Genomic DNA, 20,162 nt, shown 5'->3' on the forward strand with positions numbered 1-20,162 from the left:
ACTTCTTGTTTTTTTCCCGCTCAAAATATTTTCGGCAGTTTTACGTCACGTGACAGTATCATTGCGCCACCTAGCGGATTGAGCTGCTTGGTCACGTGAGAAATAAGTAGAGTGGGAGCGGCTGGCTCGCTAGGTGTCGGTGTGGAGCGAATTCTTTCGATCACACTTCTGCGCGCTTGCTGAAGTTGAGGTTTCTGTGGTGGAAAAAAGTTGCTCGTTAGGAAACCCGCTTAAGGCGTGCGAAGCAGAGTTGTAAACGGGTCGAAAATTGGAACCCGAACCCGAAAGTGCAAGCCCGAAACCCGAATGGTTTTTGAGAAGCCCGTTTAGGCCCGAAGGTTTGATTGACAGGCCTATATATTGAACGCCTCGGTAAAGACTAAGACAACAAACACAATAAACAATTGGTCTCGAACAAGGCGTTTTAGGGCTGTTTGACATTAGGTCAGGTCCAGCAACTGGCTACTTAGCTAGTTAGATTTGTTCAAAAAAATACTGACACAGAGTGTAAAGCCAGGCCCGTTTTTTGAAGAAAAGCCCGAACCCGGCCCGAGTTACTGCCCTGGTGCAAACTCGTGCATGTAACAAGCCGTATGGTTGACTGCACGAAACTCGTTGGGAAACCCACAATTTATGTTAACTCTTAAACTCAACCAATGCAGTTTCAAAATCCTATCAATTTATATAAATAAGTTATTACCTGAATCTGAACGTTCAGTTGCTTTTGAATTTCAGTTAAAGTTAGACCTTCTGAGTTTCTGTGGTCATTTCTACGATGTTGTCCTGCAGAAAAATTGGAAAAAATCTGCCCTGGTTCAAACAATTAAGAATATGCAAATAATCGACATATGCGATTAACCGGATTTTGTGGTTCGAGCAGGGTTTTTTTAAGGTTTGGTTTGGGTGACCGCTAAGTAGTTTTAAGAGACCGCAAGTGTTTCATTCAAATACCAAAAACTGTAGTTGTAGTTGCAAGTTCAAATTTTGGGAAACCGTTGGAGAAATTTGAACACCTCAAAATACCTTAAAAAACACTGGGTTCGAGTATAAGTACTCAATCTTGCTGTACTCAATTTAATGTCTAAGAATCACAACAAGTTACTGTTAAATCGTCAGCACATTCTATTTCTGCCAAATAGAGCTGGATTAACCATTAGGCAAAGTAGCCACGTGCCTACAGACCAGTCAAAAATCCAGGCCACTGTAAATGATTGGGCAACACTGATAATTCTAATTTTTTAGTTGGCAGCTCTGATTTTCGGGCCACTTATAAAATGTGCCTACAGGCCAGCAGACTCTTAATCCCGCACTGCTAGAGCTACTAACACAGTAACTCACAACACGCCGCTTAAGGATTTTTCCTTAAGGTGGCGCAACGGAGCATATGCGTTTACTGTGACAATAATTGCTGAGTCAGCAATCTGCAGGAATTTGCTGAAAAATAGGGCAACGTTTTCAAGTGATTCGTATTTACAACAGGTTATTTTTGGAATCACCATTGTTTTGGTTTCCGAAATTCGCAAATCTTTTCAAGAAAAATGTAGAGATCCATCTATTGGTCTACCCATGCAAACAGGGGGGACTCAGCGTTACAAGAAGTTTACGGTGGTACGCGGTCCGCATAAGGTCGAGGACCACTGGACTAGACCATTGACAATGAACTCATTAAATTACTGTCTCAAAAACTTTCTGCGTAAATTTTCTAATGAAAAGTATTAGTGGACAAACAAGTAAAAATAAAATCTTTACTTGGATCTTGATATGACTGCGCAGTAGGTAAACTCCCAGCTACAACCGGACCGAACCGGCTCGAACCGGATCCACCATGAGCAACAGCTTGTGGAGATTCACGCTGAATTGCAGCTGTGAAGAAAAAGTTGTACATCAGAATATGCAAAGATTGTTAAGTGGGTAAGCTGGGATTAGAACCACCAACCTCACGATTACAAGGTGTCTTAGAGGCCGAGCTGGAATTAGAACCACCAACCTTAGCGGTTGCACTAGCACTGGGTCACTTTAGAGGCAACTTTTGTTCATTTCAAATTTGAACTCCAGATTTGCATGTTTTTTACTACATAATGCAGCGAGGCTGAAAACAAACTCCCTACTGATGTGGGTGTGGTCATTATGTCAAGCAGTTAATTCGAAAATAGTCTGTTATTTTGACCAGAGATTGTCGTAATGCTTGATTTTTTGCATCGGCGGACAGTTGTAATTGTACTCGCCTTTTGCGATTTACGCAGCTACCTCAGTTTTCGCATTTCTGTGCTTTCATGCAAAATGCACATTTCATAATCTGATGATGTTAGGTTAGTAAACTTTTACGCATAATCCTCTTTCAACTGACATACAAACTGTATTCCCTTTTATTACAAGCCGCAACAGCCAACGAGGTAGTGCTTTAGATTTATAAATCGAAATCATATAGGTCCTGTTCGTCACAGTGCCAAATTTAACTGAAAAACATGTTTCAGTAATGCAGTTTGGTCTTGTTAGTTACGTGGTTTTGTGCGCTTTGGATACGAAACGCATACATATCACTTGCCAAAAATGTCGTTGGACAAACTAGCGTATTGGGGAAAACTGTGAATTAGATTAGAACTAGAATTTACGGCACCGGGATTAAAACCAAATAAGTACTCACAGCTTTTAACGACCATTCCAAGCCCACGAAGCTCAGGTTTCAACCTCGCTCGTCGGACTCGCGCCAATTGCATGTCACGTGGTCGACTCGCTCTACCGCCTTTGAATCACGTGATCAACCATGCAATCAAAATTATCGACAAAATATACATTTGAGTTGACAACATAAAGACAAGAATTAAAAACAGGGTCGTGCAACATTCGGCCCAGAGTCCGCGACAGCTATTTGTGTAGCCCGTGCTGACTGCGTCAAGTAGTCCATTGTTTTATACTTTTCACTGTTAAATTGTAGGAAGTTGTTATTTAGCATTTTTGACATTGCATTACAAGGTAAAGCGTTTTGGTTTAAAATTTTGCCCTCGTGGACCCTTGGAAACAACCCAGGGCCCCTTGGGAGGGGCAAACTACAGGTTGCAAACTACTACACCACTGCAATGAATTTTATCAAAATGTATCAAATTGCCCCTAAACATGTAAATAGAGCCCATTGCGATAAACAGTTGCACGCCCCTGGTTTAAAACAACCCAGAAACAGCTACATTAGGCACCAAGCCATGGATTCGAACCCACAAAGTTTGGATCAAGTTTACCTGCGTCTGATGTGGTCGAGAAAAGAATCTAAAACAACCTAGAAGTATCTAAATTAGGCACCACGCCTGGGATTCGAACCCACAAAGGTTCGTTCAAGTTCACCTGCGTCTGATGTGGCCGGTTTGCTTTTGGTCGCTATCTGATTTTTCTGTTGCACAGATTCTGTGGCCGCATGACCAAATAAGGACAGAGGGGGTTGTGGAGCTTCGGGGGCGGTTTGGGCGTGGAATAATTTAGTGGGTCGTCGTCCAAGTGTCCATGTGCCTGCCTGCCTTCCAACACTCGGACTGTCTGTGAAAAATGTTAAAACCAAATCGTGCTGTGTTCGAATCCCACTGCAGGATTTACCAACGCTTTTATGTTTTAGGCTAATTTCACTTTTTATTCGGGTTTGTAAAGTTAAATTGATTAGAGTTGAGTTTATTTCGCTTGGTGAACGACAACATAAATTTTCGCGACACAAAGGCAATATTTTAACGTTTTTGTCACAAAACAAACCGACAATCGAGCCATGAAATGACATATAAGCAGTGGTAGGATTCAAATTTTATATCAGTCGGTTCTATCACAAAAATCATACTTTTCTGCCGGTTCTGTTACAAAAGACATATTTTTCAGCCGATTCTGTCACAAAAAGTCCATTGACAGTAACCAGTAATGCTAACCGGTTCGCTGGTGTCATGAAATTTCGTGAGACGGTTCTATAGAACCAGTGCGAACCGGCAGAATCCCACAACTGCATATAAGGTCTTATCAGTGCAGCTGGTGACAAGAGATCGAGAAATGAAATTTGTGCTCAGTTGTGGCATCGCACAGAGTATAGGCAAGGCAAGGGTTTTTGCCTGTTACTCCAACAAACTGGAGTGCTGTTGGATGGCTACACTAGCCAATACGGCCGATCTCTTGTCACCAGCTGCACTGATGAGACCTTACAAGTCGAAACAGTGTGCACTGCCTGCAGCAAATAGACAGTTATTGTCAAATAACAGATAATTAATTTGGAGCAAAACTCACTGAGCGGTCCTTCCCCCATCGCGTGTGGTTGTGACGTAACAGACGTGTATCGCTGCACTCGATTAATCGAGCCCCGTTCCGCTCTGGTTACTCTGGCCATGTAACGCATGGATGACTCTACTTTGTTCTGGATGTTACGCATCGTTGACTCCGAGTTGGGAACCAATCCTTTCACATCGATTCGTGGCTCTTCTTGAACCGATGTGTGAATATCACTGTACTCTGCATGCTGTAAGTGGTAGGATTGACTGCACGAAGCTCGTTAGGAAACCCGCTTTAAGCTTGCAAAGTCGTGCATGTAACAAGCGCTATGGTTGACTGCACGAAGCTCGTTAGGAAACCCGCTTTAAGCTTGCAAAGTCGTGCATGTTACAAGCGCTATGGTTGACTGCACGAAGCTCGTTAGGAAACCCGTATTAAGCTTGCAAAGTCGTGCATGTACCAAGCGCTATGGTTGACTGCACGAAGCTCGTTAAAGAACAAGCATCAACGCAGCATTAATATTTCGAAACAAACCTGTTTTGCGACTTCACTGATGTAAACGTTCATAACATCGGTAACATTGTTTCTCATCGATTCTTCAACTAGCTTCAGTTTGCAACGAATCTGTGCCAAAAAGAAAAAGATTTTTTGATAACTTCAGTCTCTACTTCTCTATTTACACTTTTAAGGATTTGTAAACGTATGTTACGCCTAGTGCTTTTTTTGAAAACGTTATTCTTTTCATTCTATTCAACTATAATCTATAATATACCTTTACAAAACACTTTATCAAAAAAATAATCCATTCTATTCGAATAAGGATTTAAACTTAGAGCCCATCTTACATTCACAATCTATTATTACAACAGCACTAAACCATTGAGACGTCATTTTGCTCGTTTGTGACGTCACCTGCTCTGGCAAACTCATGTCCTTCCATTCCTGGCTGTGTTCGGAACAAGACGTTCCCAGTTGCGGAGAAATCCCGTTTTTCGTTTTGCTCTGTTCAAATTTGTATTGTAGAAAAGTTGAAATTAACAATTTGAAAATTTTAGGGACTTAAAAATTTCCAAAGTTTGTGCAGTGGTGTATATTTGTTAATTGACTTATTTTTCAGGCGTTGCTTATGGCATTAAAAAATTCTTCAGTGTTTTATTAGAGCTACTAACAACATAACTGACGTCAGCCGCACATTTAGCTAATTTTCGATAGGTGGCGCAGGAGCTGAATTATTTATTGAGCGGCTAAATAAGGGTAGGGAAGTAAGTTTTGAAAATTTTGCATTAGGATCTAAGTTTTGGAAAAAGTTTCATTGAAATTTCAATGATAATACCTTACCTGAATCCTAACTGTCAGTATTTTTGGAGATATATCATTGTAAACAGGTATTTGTTTTCTTTGCGCCATTTTTTGTTACGTGAGTTATGAAGTTGGTAGATCAACCAATTAAGTTTAACTTACAAATTCATACAACTCAAACTTTTGCCCCCAAACTCGAAATTTTGCTTAGCTTAAATTCACCCCCTGCCCACAGTTTCACCTTTTCCAGTTTGCTTTGAACATTACTCGGTAAATTTTTCTTGATGACTTCGTTTGCTTCGCACATCATTCCTGTCTGGCAACCAATCACCGCTTGCGCTTTGTTCACGAATCCCGAAACATTCTTCATCATGAGCTCCATCTGTGTGTGACGTCATACACTGATTATGACGTACACGTCGCGTCACAAACAACGAAAATGCACTCAAAACAAAATTAAACAATAATTTTCAAATTCATAGTGACGTCACAAACCACATCGTTTTTTTGTGTGTGACGTCACAACTACAGTGGCAGTGTGACGTCACAGTGACGTTGTATTACCTCACTATGCATTGAGTTGATGCCAGCCAGGTTTTTCGCTTCCAACATTTGAGGGTCTTTTCCTCCCAACATTTCTTCAGCCAACTGCTGAATGCTCTTTGTCACCTGTTATTATGTCACAGTGGGTGATTATTACGCAACAGCTGAATTTGCTATATGACGTCATTACCCGGCAAGATACTAGATCTTCTCTCGCCTCTTTCAATTCAGTGATCTGAAAACATTGTTAAAAAAACTGCTAAATTTGTTGTTTTTTTTGTTTCCTGGAGATTTCAGCAATAACTCGACTCGATTCGATTTAGCAAAGAGTTGCACAAACCTTTTGCTGTTCGGCTTCGTCAGGAACCGTATCGCCCCCATGCGGCGGAGATCCCTGCATAAAAAATCAAATAGAAATCGTAAAGCATGTCTCACAAGCATTCACCAAGGCACAGACTAACTAAATGAAACAAGTTATTTTGAGCTATAACATCAAGAATCACATATGTACATGTTTATTACTGGGTTCAAACCATTGTACGTCAGGCTTATTAAAGGCATATCAAGCAATACCACAAATAACAAAGCAAAGACTAAAAAAAATCTAGCCCGCGGTGGGATTCGAACCCACGTCATACAAATTTCAAGAAAAACACTAAACAAAAAGACTCTATGGTCCTAAAAATTAAGCCTGAACTGAAACAATATTAGTTAGAAACAAAAAATAAAACTGAAAAGAACAAAGAACTTACTGAAAATATTCGAATGTAGTCATTCTGACAAACAATCCCATGCTCCAGTTCCTGTATGTCATCTTTTTCAAGCTGACTCAGCATTAATGCCGATTCCGTCCACTGCGGGCCAAATTGCTGATTCATCTGTTCTGCAACCTGATACAAGTTGCGCCGTTCTTTTGCTGAGTCATAAACACACGAAAGTTGTTATGGCTGAGTCATGTTAATATGTAAGAAGTTGTAATTCAACCTAATGTGACTTAAGCAGTAAGCTTAGAACAGCGGTTTCCAAACTATAAGTCGCGAGCCCTAACTGGGGTCGCCAGACAATTTGACTGGGTTCGCCTAAGACATGACTCCCAACTTGTTTTAGACCATGGACCACTACCCAGTGGTGGAATTCAAATTTTTGTCAGTCGGTTCTACCACAAAAGTCATATGTTTCAGCCGGTTCTGTTACAAAAAGTCCATTGACAGTAACCAGTAATGCTAACCGGTTCGCTGATCTCATAAAATTTCGTGAGACGGTTCTATAGAACCGGTGCGAACCGGCTGAATCCCACCACTGCACTAGCCCCAAAAAATAAACTCATGGACCACTTTATTGTTGAATAAAAAAACAATCAATTTCAATTTAGAGCCTACTATTTTTATCCATGATGTCACAGCAACTTATGTCAACTTATGTTATCAAGGGGTCACGGCACCAGAAGGTTGGGAACCACTGGTTTAAAAATAAACAACTAAAATTTCTTCTCTTTTAAGGCCATAGTTTAAATGGCACCGAGCGAACCAACTGCACCACAATTAGCCCAATTTTTTAACCTTGAACATTATCTAGGAACCAGAACCGACAAAACTCTTCATTTAGTATTTGTAATTAGTCCCATAACAACCCAACTAGCACCAAGCGAACTAGTGGTACCGAGCAAGCTTGATTATAAAAACTTAGCTGCGTACCTAGCATAAGTAACTTTCAACACAGTTATTTTATTACCCCATCGACACCAAGCGAACCAATCGTACCGGGCAGACCCATATTTCAACTAGAATGGTGGCTTTCTGATATACTTCCATTTTATATATTCTATACGATATTTACCAATTTACTATACATATCATTTGATCTACACATATGATTGTTTTTGTAAACAAAAACTAATGGGTCCCCACATGCGTGTTTTTGCGGATTTACGGTAAACAAATGTTGCGGTGATTTTTTAATTCTTAAGAACAAATTTTTAGAAAGCATTAACCCAACAACAACAAAATTTTGTTTGTATTTTTTTGCACTATTATTGTCGTATAATTACAAAAACAATCAAAAAGAACGAAACAAATACTTTCAATTTAATCTCTTGCTTTGACCCAGATATTGTCGTCCAAGGTCGGGTTTTAAACAATTTTTTTTTCTAGAAAGCTGTAACAGTTGTGTTACAGACAATTAAAAAGCGATTTGCTGCAAGTGTATACATAACTTTTCATTTAACTTTGTTTCGCAAAACGAGTTTTTCATTTAACTTTGTTTCGCAAACGAGTACCATTGACCTGTAGTAACCTTTAGGGTGTACACACCAAACGACTGTTTGACCTTTTGACACCGTTTTCAATAGCACGCCGTCCTTGGTGTTCAATAACACCGTTTGACCTAATATATACATGCCTTGAGTATTTGATTCAAAAAAAAAAACGCTACGTTATGACGAAAGAAAGTTCTGAACTGTGTTAGTAATACCTACTAATTGACCTTAAGTAACCCGTGGTCATGCAGCGGCCAACCTGACACTGAGCATTTAAAAAAAACTTTTATCTTGCAAAAATGTCAAGTTTATTTTTTCATATTTAGTTTGTTTAACAAAGTTTTGCTTGACATATACGAAACCGAAGCACGCTTATTAGGTTTAAATCGCGTCATATGTATGAAACCTTTGCCAAAACTGAAAATGTGAGTGATAACTTAATAAAACGACATAGCATTGCTGTGCAAAACAGCTGATTTCTAATCACCGAAACGACGTCTCGTAAAACGTCTGTCCAACGTCAAGCTGAGCCCTCCCGCTCTGCCCTATTATTCGTAAACGTACTCTCTTGGGACTTCTGCCTACAGTGTCTTTCTTGACCAAATGAGCGTTAGACACATTTACGTTTCGGGGGCCTGTGGGTGTGTCGCTGGGTCATTCGGGGTCAAACTTCAGCTGGACCAAGTTCAGATTAATATCTAACATATGTCCAAATTTCAATAAATTTGAAGCACTCTTTCTTTACTAAACGAGCGTTACAAACTAGCGTTAAAAATTTTACGTTTCGGGGGCCTGTGGGTGAACCGCTGGGTAATTTGGGGTCAAACTTCTGGTGGACCAAGTTTGGAGTAATATCTAACATATGTCCAAATTTCAATAAATTTGAAGCACGCTTTCTTCACTAAACGAGCGTTACAAACCAGCGTTAAAAATTTTACGTTTCGGGGGCCTGTGGGTGAACCGCTGGGTAATTTGGGGTCAAACTTCAGGTGGACCAAGTTTGGATTAATATCTAACATATGTCCAAATTTGAATAAATTTGAAGCACTCTTTCTTGACCAAATGCGTCTCACAAACCAGCGTTAGACAGAAAAAAGAAAAAAGAAAAAAAGAAAAAAAAATACGGACAAAAACAATATGTGTCCCCTTCAGGGAAGGGGACCCATAATTACCAGCAACATTTGGCTTGGTACCTACTACCGACAAGCCGAATCAGAGCATTTTAGGTGGAAAATTGACAATCAGTACCGTTCGAACCAATGGTACCGAGCACAAATCATGTAACAACATGCAAAGATTGGAAAAAAGTTTTCAAAAATTCGTAACTTTATACTATAACGGATAAGAAAAATGTTATTTACCCGACTTGTATTGCAGCGTCGGAACCGACTGAGTTTGTACGCCGCATGACGTCACAGACACGTGTGCTATGACGTCAGAATTAGGTTTTGTTGTCGCATCAAGTAATTCAGTTTGCGTTTCCTGTGAAAAAAATCAGAACAGCTGAGTGAAAAGTGCTGAGTCACGATGACTAACGCAAAAATGATTCTTGTTTGGACTAAGGTAAATACTAAAATACCAATTTTCTGTTAAAAATGTGTTTTTTCACATTGCAAAGCTTACATGTAAGTAATCAAAGTAAATTTTACCTGATTTTTCGTTTCTAATTGGCATCGATCTTTTCTTTGAGAAGATACGGAATTCTAAAACGCAAAAAAATAAAACATAAAAGATGTTGCTGAAATTTGAATCCTGTACCTTTCGATCTACAGAATTTCAGAAAACGTCTTTTTTCAAACAAAGTTATTTTCTGGTATAGCTACTAACACAATAACTCTTCTTTATCTTAACTTTTGTCATATTTTCAACAATTAAAAGTCAAATCCCTGCAACAAGTAAAAGTAAACCTAGACCTGAGCTGTTGTGAGATGCGCAAAGTATTTTCTACGAACAAGAAGTTGCTGGAACAGATTGTTTCTGGCAAAAAGAATGTGGCGTGTAATATGTCATGGCTCGTAAAAATGCAAAGACTTGTTCAAAAACGTTTGTTTTGTTCGTATGAAATTTAATTTTAAGGTTTTTCTTATTTTGGGTTCCATGTCGATGGCAACCCTGGTTATAAATAATAAATAGAAATTATACCTGATTTCGTGTTTCTAACTGGCTTCGATCTTTCCTTAGAGAAGATACGGAACTCTAAAAAGCAAGAAAGCAAAGGTGTTGCCGAGATTTGAACACTGTACCTTTCGAACTGCAGTTTTCCAACAAAATTTGCTTTTTTCAACAAAGTTATTTGCTGGCATAGCTACTAACACAAGAACTATTTTTTATCCTAACTTTTGTCTTATTTTCAACAATTAAAAGTCAAATCCCTACTACAGGAAAAGTAAACCTAGACTGTTGTGAGATGCAAGTATTTTTTACAAACAAGGAATTGCTGGAACAGATTGTTTCTGGCAAAATATATGACGTAGGATATGTCATGGCTCGTATAAATGCAAAGATTTGTTCAAAAATGTTTGTTTCGTATCGTATAAGATTTAATATTTAGGGTTTTTCTTATTTTGAGTTCCATGTCGATGGCAACCCTGGTTATAGCCAATAAAAAAATTATACCTGATTTCGTGTTTCTAATTGACTCCGATCTTTCCTTAGAGAAGAAACAGAACTCTAAAACGCAAAAAAACAAATAAAAATATAAAAAGCGTTCCCGAGATTCGAACCCCGTACCTTTCGATCTGCGGATTTTCTCGCATTTTCCAACAAAACGTGTTTTTCCTTCTCCAGTGTGACAACCCGGGCTTTGAGGCTTTCGAGTTCATCCCGTGCACTTATCGTGCTTGGGGTGGGCGGAGGAACCACCCTTGCCCCCAGTTCAGCATCTCGCGGCATCAGATGGCTGCTACTGCTCGATCTGTTGTTAAAGAGGGTTTGTTGTTTCAAAGGTTGATGGTTCGAAACTGACGGAAACCGACGGGTTTTAATAATCTCGATAAAATGCAAGAGCGTGTTTTTGGCTCGTGTTCTATGACGTACGCTTTAATGAATAAAGCAAAAAACTGCGGCAGACCTTCGTTTGCATCCATGTAAGGCAGAGAAGAGGTTTCTTGCGGCTGGTCCGGGGGTGTGTGCTTTTTGTATTTTTTGCTTTAAATTATTGGTTTTATTTTGTTTTTAGACACTGATGATGCTTATAAAAGCAAAATGCATTTGTTTTCGTAAAACAAATCAAACACAGCGACAGAAGTAGTGATTTTTACACTGAATTTCCTTTAAGTCAGACTTAAATAAACTCAATCTTACGTGTCTCGTTTTCCGTGTGAACTTTTTGATGCTTCACGCTCCACTGGTTTATACAGAGACTCCGTCGCATAGCAACTGTTTTTTCTCAATGCGCTTTTCAGTTGTTGGATTTGACGCTGTTGTTCTTCAAATTGTTGTTCCTTCTCTTTAAGCGTCCACGTGACAACTTCTAGCTTCTGCTTGATGGTGCTCAAGTGCTGAAATATTTACAAATGGGGAAATTCAAGTTTTTTGAACCGTATTGTGACTGTAGGTTTTCTTATTAAGCATTTTGTTTTTTTATAGTGCATTAAGTAGCATTATTTTTATCACTTTATAAGGAGACAAAATACATGTCAATATTTATTAACAGATGCAATTTATGCGTTTAGAAAATAAAAGTAAATAACATATGCAACATATTTTTTAAAAGCTGAGCAGATAGTGTGTTGTATTATAGAAATTTTCGAAATGACTGAATATTATGAGATACATAAATAAACGAGTACTGTTTTTGCAGCAGTTTTTATTATAAATAATTGAAGAACAAACTTCGTTTATACATTATGCCTGGCAGCAACAGTTTATTTATTATGAGATTTTTTATAGTTCTCCATTTTTTTATGTTCTCGAATTAATTTATGGCACAATAAAGGCAACTAGCACTCCAGGACATTTACTGAACTAATACGGAGTCAAGGCATACAGTAGTGATCCTTTGAGCACGGGCCAATACCTCTGAAGGACTGGCGCTGGAAAATAGAAAAGCAGATCAAGTTATAATGCGGCAACTTGCCCAGTAGTTCTTAACTGGCGGTCCATGATGACTTTTTGGTGGTCCACAGGACGTTAATTATATTGGCCTGGAAATGTTCCATGTAATTTGTTGAAAATTCAGTAAAAAAAAAAAAAAAACTGATCCAAGTTGCTGGTCATTTATTATTTTTTTCGCTGAGTTATTGTGTTAGTAGCTCTACCCTATTTGTTAAGACGACCGAGTAGTTGGCGCAATCGCCTTATGTTCACAAGGTCATGGGTTCTAGTCCCTTGTGTGCTTTCCTGGGAGCTGTACAAAGGATTTTCTCTAGTTCGGCGGTTCTAAACGCGTTTCAGGCCATGGACCACTAGTTCAATTAAATATATATCGTGGACCAGTCCATTGATAAGTAAGGATGAAGAAAGCATCAACAACAACTTTTTTGACATAATTGTGGAAGAAAATCAAAAGTCATATTACAACTGAAAAACTCTTAATCCGAACCTGTTCAGTATCTTTCGAAACTTTTTCCTTCTCGCTTTTTGAAACGGACATTTTTTTCTTTTTCTCTAATTCTGTCGCGCGCTTCTTCATTTGTTCCACTTCCTGCAAAATCACCATGACAACCGAGTTTTATCGTATGACGTCACTGCTTAAGTCATATCTCTGTACGTGTGTACTGGTATACAGTAAGTGTTGTGAAGCTTTAACGGTGTTATTATGCACTGAATATGGAAAGAATGGCAATTGGTAAATGACTTTGGTTCCCAAGCAGTTGCTTGGCCATTGTGAGTCAGTTTCCACTGTGGTTTATAGCCAGTTGTGGTACAGATTAGGTGAGGCCTGGGTTTTTACCCTGTTACTCCCAACAAACTGGGGTGCCGTAAGATAACTATGCTATCCAATACGGCCAATCTCTTGTCACCAGCTGCACTGATGAGACCTCATAGGTCGAAACTGTCAGCAGCGTAACAATTATTAAACAATTGCAATAAAATATGTATTTACTATGTAAAGCTTTGCTCAAAGGCCAAACAATTTTGGGTCGTACAATCATAAGGTTGGTGGTTCTAATCCCAGCTCGGCCTCTAAGATGACCCAGTGGGTAATGCAACCGTCAAAAAATGTTAAGAAAAAAAAAATTAACATCTTCATCTTAGATGGTTTCTGTCGATTAAAATTGCTCCATAACAAATGCTTATGGTCACACCGATTGGAGTCGTTTGTTTTCTTTTCTTCCGCTTACAACTTCATCCTTTGTGAGAATATGATCGTTTTGTAGTTTCTCGTAATCTACGTACCATTGCTTCACAAGCTGCAACGAAATTGTTTAAAATAATCAGATAAAGAAATGAAACTGCAAAAAAATTAAATAAAAAGTTCTACCTATATCATTTTCCTTTTTATTATACTTTTTCGTGTATTTGTTTATTTTGTTTCAATTTTACCTTTTGTCCAAACAACATTTGTTTTTGCTGAGTAATGCTTGCAAACTCAAGACCCGCTTTTGCTGACTAATGCTAACCAACTGAAGACCTTTTTTGTTGAGTCATACTACCTATCCAATACCCGTTTTTGCTTAGTCATACTACCTATCCAATACCCGTTTTTGCTGAGTCATACTACCTATCCAATACCCGTTTTTGCTGATTCACTCTCTTTTCTAGATACTCGATGTCTTTGTCCTTGGCTTCCATTTGACCGAGAATTTGTTTAAGGTTTTCCTCGAACTGATGCGAGTGTGCCATCCCTTCCATTCTCGTTCGGTTCAACATGTCGTAAATCTCGGTGGCCGCGTTTTTCAGGTAAGTGAACTCCTGCTTCTTGTCCGAGTCAACTGCGAAAGGTCGCAGGTTCAAACCCCGCCAAGTTACTGACATAACACGAAAATTATTCCAAACATCCGACTTTGGGTCGTACATTCGAAAGATTGGGAGCTCCAATCTCAGACAGGCCTCTAAGATGACCCAGTGGTTAGTGCAGTGGTTTTCAACCTTTCGTGGACCATGCCCCCATGAATGTCCCATGGGCCCTGGTTGATGACCACTGGGTTAGTAAAACCCCGCTTTGCAATCGCAAGGTTAGTGGTTCTTATTCCAACTCGACCAAACCCACCTTTGCTGTGTCTTCTCCTGAATTCACTATCCATCACATCTTGTTTAACTTGTCGTTGCAGATTTCTTCTTTGTCGCTCCAAGTACGCGGTATCGTTTCCGTGGGACTTAAGCAGTTTAATCTTCTCTTCTAATCCCGCCACCCTCTTCATGTTCTGCTCAACTTGCGTCAAGTAACCACTAAGCGGCGCCCGCAACCCGGCGACATGGAAATAAAACGCAGCATAGAAATGACTCCCAACCTTTCTAATATTGTTGTCCTTAACTGTTTTCGAAAATTCAAATTAATACCCATAACGTCACAAAAAGGTGACGTCACGACAAAATGACGTCACGAAACTTCAAAGATGTAATAAACCCCTAAAAATGTGAAAATGCCATTTTTTGGGTATTTCCTTGTTGGTTAAGAACCGCTAGGTTTTAGAATTTCAATAAATAGTCATTTACGTTGTTTCAGCTTGTCAAATATCGCTTAGTGTTCAACAACAGTGTTTCACAAACTTATTTTTAGTTCTTACGCTACAGCGTCGGCGTCTGGAAGAGGTGAAGTGCTTCGCGGCTCGTCATCTTCCTATTGTGACGAAATAAACGGTTATTTATGAGTCAGCAAATTTTGAAGTTAAAATGACCAGCGTTTTATGGCTCAATTCAAGTTAAGTAGGCTTCAAGGGAAAACACACAATCATCTTGCTTTAAAACAAACCACAACCTGGTGTAATTACTGATCACTAGGGTGATTATTTTTTGACCTAAAAAACGAAAAATTTTGACCAACAAATTGAAAATTTTGACAAATTTAGACTTTAAAAAACTTGTTTTTGGCAAAATTAAGAATATCTGAATACAGACCTAGCGTATTCTAAAAAGGGAAAAGAACTAATTAAAAATCACTGCCAAAAAACTGCAGCTAAGACACACAAAAAATTGTTCAATACATTTGTATAAACGAAAGATACATGAAGTATCTAAAGCAAAACCGAAGCAAGAGCTGCACCTAAACCAGTGGTTCCCAACCTTTCTGAACCGTGGGACCGGTAAAAATGTAAAAAAAATTCCACGGACCGGCAACAAAAGATCGTAGTGAATGCAACAGATATTTGTAAGCTTTTTGTTTACAAAAGTTGTCGTTGCGCAACATAATGAAAGATTTAGTCATTGCCTATGTATTTAGGACAACAAAATTACAACCAAACGCCAATCAACTCAACTCAAACAACAAAACGCCAATTCATTTACATCAGGGGTGCCCAACCTTTTTTGACTCGCGATCGACTTTTGAGGTAGTTCAACCATTTCAATATAAATTAGCAAAAACATGGCGAGTACCAGAACAAAATAACAATTACTACTGCAACTATATAATATTGCAACGTAACAAAGCACCAACTTATGAACTTATTAACATATCCTTGTGATTATTTCGCACAATAAATTCATCTATGTACAGCAACGCGTTACAAAGCAACTATTTTAAATAATTTTCTGCAACCCTCGCGGTCGGCTTGAGATCAGTCCGAGATCGACCAGTGGATCGCGATCGACGGGTTGGGCACCCCTGATTTACATACAAAATCAATGTTAGTGGAATGTTTGCTGTTGTTTTGCTGCCAGTATGAATCTCATCTCAAAAGCGAAGAATAACTTTGTTTTACAAAAATTTGTTGAATGCTAGACACAATTTATGACAAAACAATCATAAACGTCACAAAAGCTTCATTAAACAATTTTCCAGATATCAACGGTGGAGAGCTACCCCAGTGTTACAGAAAAGCGTAAAATGACTTTCGCAGGTACCAACAACTTTGCAGTAGGCCTACTTATCATTCCATTTCAAAAAGTAGCTTGTCATAAAGTGAGATAAGTTGTGGACCGGCAAAATATTTCCGCGGACCGGCGGTTGGGAACCACTGACCTAAACTACCAAATTTGTGCACGTTTTGACGTGTGTTGAGCATCACACCATATCGACCTAATTATTTCACCACATGGTTTATGATTCACAAGAAGTAGACAATGGGCCATTTACAACAGTATGAAGTAGGCTACAAGGTGTAAAATGAAAAGTTCACCGACAGTGCAACCTCTACAAGACCACGACAATGCAGTTTGTAAACAAATTTGACATAGTAAAGAAATTTGACTTTGTAAACAATTTTGACAATTTTCGATCAATTCTAAAAATTTTGACGCCCTACTAATCACAAATCCAAAATTACTAGTTACCATATCGAAGTGGTCCTCCTCCATCCACGTTTGCAAAGATTCTAGCAATTCCCTTTTCCTTTCGCCTCCCCTGCTTTGATTTAAATATCTCAACTCGTCCTTGCGCTGCAGTGACATCTTGCGGAATTTCTCGAGCAGGATTGAAACGTTGATACGCAGCTGAGTGTCAAATTGAATCAAATTTTCCGAGTTGGACACAAATTAGAAATTATCACTAACTCCATATTCGGAACACTATACGGATCTGTTTATAAGTTTAATGGTGAAAATAACGGCCCAAATAGACGTAAAAAGCGACATGCTTTATATTTTAAACGTTTCGGCAAATGATCATGTCATCATCAGTGATATGAAGGGCACACCAGTTGCACTCATACCAGACTGCACTTACACTATAACCTCAATGGCGTTAGAAAAAAAAAACAATCCTTCTTTTGAACCGAATAGAAGACCTTTAAATGTTCAAAATCCTGTGAAAAAATAAGGCAATAACCCCGACATTAAATGTAGAAAAAATTATGTATATATAAAGTGGTGGGATTCAATTTTTTGTCAGCTGGTTCTAATTTCGTGAGACGGTTCTATAGAACAGTTGCGAACCGGCTGAATCCCACCACTGGTCCCACAGTTAATGCAATACCATGTCATCTTCAATGTTAAAAAGGTGTTCTTCGATATCTTTGACAAGATAACTTGCTTCTGAGGCCTCTTCTGATGGTTTGGATTCATATTCTTTCACCGCCTGTGACGTAACAGAAGGAATCGACGCTGTATTGTTACGTTTTTAGCTCAGAGCAGTCTTTTAACTGAACAAAATTGTTTTTGTGTCACTTTATGTTCTGAGTGTATAACACAGGTTTTTGTTTCTCAACCCTTTCAGGCCATGGACCACCAGCTCAATTAAATGAATATCATGGAGTAGTCTATTGTTAAGTAAGGATAAAGAAAGCACAACAACAAGCATATTAGCTTGAAATATATTTATGTAATACAGAATTTATAGGAATGATATCAAACAACTGACAGTTAACAATAAATGGTCAATAATTTGAAAGGTTTTCTCGTACTGAATATTCAATAAGTTATGTGCAACTATTTCAGTTTATCAACAAATATAATTAACGTCCTGTGGAGTGTGGACCACCCAAAAAGTAATCATGGATCAGTAGTTAAAAACCACTGATCTAGCAGCTGACGAATTTAAATAAAGGTTGTGTAGACCAGGAAGTCGTTTAGAGTTTATATGGAATGCGCCCTACCAACTATTTCAGCCCATTGTAAGCAAGCGATTTCAATATTTATTTGTTTATGACAATATCAATGTTAGTGAGGTTTTTCTGTGATCTAACAATGCAGCAACAACCCCTTACGAATTTTACTGTTAGCTGGTAACACAATAATAACAAATTTGGCACCCAACGAAATAAAACTACTCTTGCAACATTTTAAAGTTTTATCTAAAGGTGCGACCTGCCTTTTAAACCAGTGGTTCTCAACTGGTGGCCCATGACGACTTTTTGGGTCGTCCACAGGACGTCAACTAAATTAAGTGATTAACTAGTGATGATTGCATAACATGTTGAAAGAGGATCAAAATGTTAGCTGTTAATAATTGTATCTCACTTCTTGAAAATCGGTTTCAAAAATTTATGTTTTTAGCTCAAATGGTTGTTTCGTATGCGTACTTCAAACTTGCTCAAAAATGAAATGGTCCACGATATTATTTGTAATGGGCCGGTGGTCCATGGCCTAAAACGAATTGAGAACCACTGTTCTAAACACTTTAGTCATCATTGTGAAAGGTTGTACACCCCTGTTACACTTTATGCAACTAAATTTGAGTTTAAAATATAGTTAGGAGCCACAAAAAACTTCACCTTATTGACCCTGTCCTGAATTTCTTTGACCTTATTCAGTCTGCTGGTAACAATAGAACTTCTTCTGTATTTTTGCACAGACTTTGGCAGCTCCAAAGGAATTGCACCTGCAGCAATTTGCGACAATCCGGCAAAATCCGCCGGGTTAAATTGCTTGCTAGCCCTGGAACCACGTCTCATCAACAAATGCTCGGCTGCTAGGATCGAACCACGTCGTTCTTTTGCAGTTTGTTCCAACGATATAGGCATTAACATTTTCATCGATTTCTTTTTATCAATTGGTTTTTCTTTTCCCGCCCTTTTTCTTTCCACTTTTTCCTTGGTCTTTCTTATTTTTCCAGTTTTGACCTTTTCATCTCCTATCCCTGGTAAGCCTATTCTCCACATGATGGTTGACTTTGAAATTAAAGAGTTTCGAAAATGAAACAGTATACATGCGAAATGTATAGTAAATCACAAACGCATACACCCCCTTTTTGCATAAAATGACGCAACAATCAAATTGTTTCAACACAATTGCATTAATAAATTGTGAATTTCATGCTAAGAATCAAACTAAAAATAACTTATATTCAGTGGTGGGGTTCAGCCTGTTCGCACCAGTTCTGTAGAACCGTCTCACGACATTTTATGAGATCAGCGAACCGGTTAGCATTACTGGTTACTGTCAATGGACTTGTTGTAACAGAACCGGCTGGAAATATGACTTTTGTAAAAGAACCGGCTGAAAAATATGACTTTTGTGATAGAACTGGCTGACAAAAATTTTGAATCCCACAACTCCTTTTATTAAACGAATTTAACATTTACTTTTAATGTTCGGCAAAAGAGGAGGACATGGCCTTTATAAAAAAGAAAATAGTAGACATAAACTTCAAAATTATCTACAAAAAATGTATTAAAACACACAAACATCTCTTTGCAATCTTTAAAGTGTAGCGATCACGTGCTTTCAAACCACAATTTTGGCATTTTGGTTTGGCTAAGCATTAAGTAATGGAAAATATAAACTTTGCAAGCATGACTTTTCGTTCCATGGAAATTATATGCTGCTTTTGCGACATATGGTATTGAGCGGTGTAACCTTACTGTTCCATGTGTTCTCATGATTCAGTAACTATTGGAAACACATATTCAATGTGGTTGTTACAAGTTCCCGTCTTCCTCATATGTTCCAACAGGCTGACCAGAAGACAGGCTGTTGCGTAAACCGGGTGTTTCGAAATAGTTGTGCAATCCATTGCAGTGCTGCATATCTTTGCACGCGTTTAACTTAAACAAACTAATAACTGTTGTGAGTAAAAGAAAGTGCTATTCTGGTTTGATCGCACGAAAAACGAGTATCAGTTTAAAAGCCAATGTTTGTCGTTGATCTTTCTCTTTTCCATCGTATCCTTTCCTTGAGATAAATGAGACTTGATGTGTGTTGCGTAACCAGAATAAAAGACAAGAACTAAATTGATGTTTTGTGGATCATGTCGGCTCTATGCAGCAAGCGTTAAGAATTGTAATAATGAACTTACTCGCTACTGCAGACGACCGATACGAGCCACGAGAAGCAGAAGAAATAAATAGCTTTCAAG

At 38.5% G+C, this 20,162-nt stretch overlaps 1 protein-coding gene across 1 annotated transcript; it reads right to left on the reverse strand.

The window, feature by feature from the left end:
• Nucleotides 1-20: 20 nt before the first annotated feature.
• Nucleotides 21-18,966, reverse strand: LOC145218127 (uncharacterized). The gene is made up of 25 exons (XM_080085523.1): nucleotides 18,580-18,966; nucleotides 17,343-17,444; nucleotides 16,703-16,861; nucleotides 14,998-15,050; nucleotides 14,481-14,659; nucleotides 14,003-14,202; nucleotides 13,576-13,680; nucleotides 12,870-12,971; nucleotides 11,630-11,826; nucleotides 11,057-11,240; nucleotides 9,976-10,029; nucleotides 9,688-9,808; nucleotides 6,825-6,988; nucleotides 6,413-6,466; nucleotides 6,263-6,307; nucleotides 6,094-6,198; nucleotides 5,771-5,911; nucleotides 5,143-5,232; nucleotides 4,765-4,854; nucleotides 4,249-4,477; nucleotides 3,337-3,525; nucleotides 2,645-2,743; nucleotides 1,750-1,863; nucleotides 701-783; nucleotides 21-194 (listed from the first exon to the last, which is right to left on the reverse strand). The coding sequence occupies exons 1-25, from the start codon at nucleotides 18,964-18,966 to the stop codon at nucleotides 21-23; spliced, it is 3,420 nt and encodes a 1,139-aa protein (XP_079941649.1).
• Between the last annotated feature and the right edge of the window lie 1,196 nt (nucleotides 18,967-20,162).

This window comes from Phallusia mammillata, chromosome 3 (genome assembly GCF_965637545.1).
Source record: "Phallusia mammillata chromosome 3, kaPhaMamm4.hap1.1, whole genome shotgun sequence".
Taxonomy (NCBI): Eukaryota; Metazoa; Chordata; class Ascidiacea; order Phlebobranchia; family Ascidiidae; genus Phallusia; species Phallusia mammillata.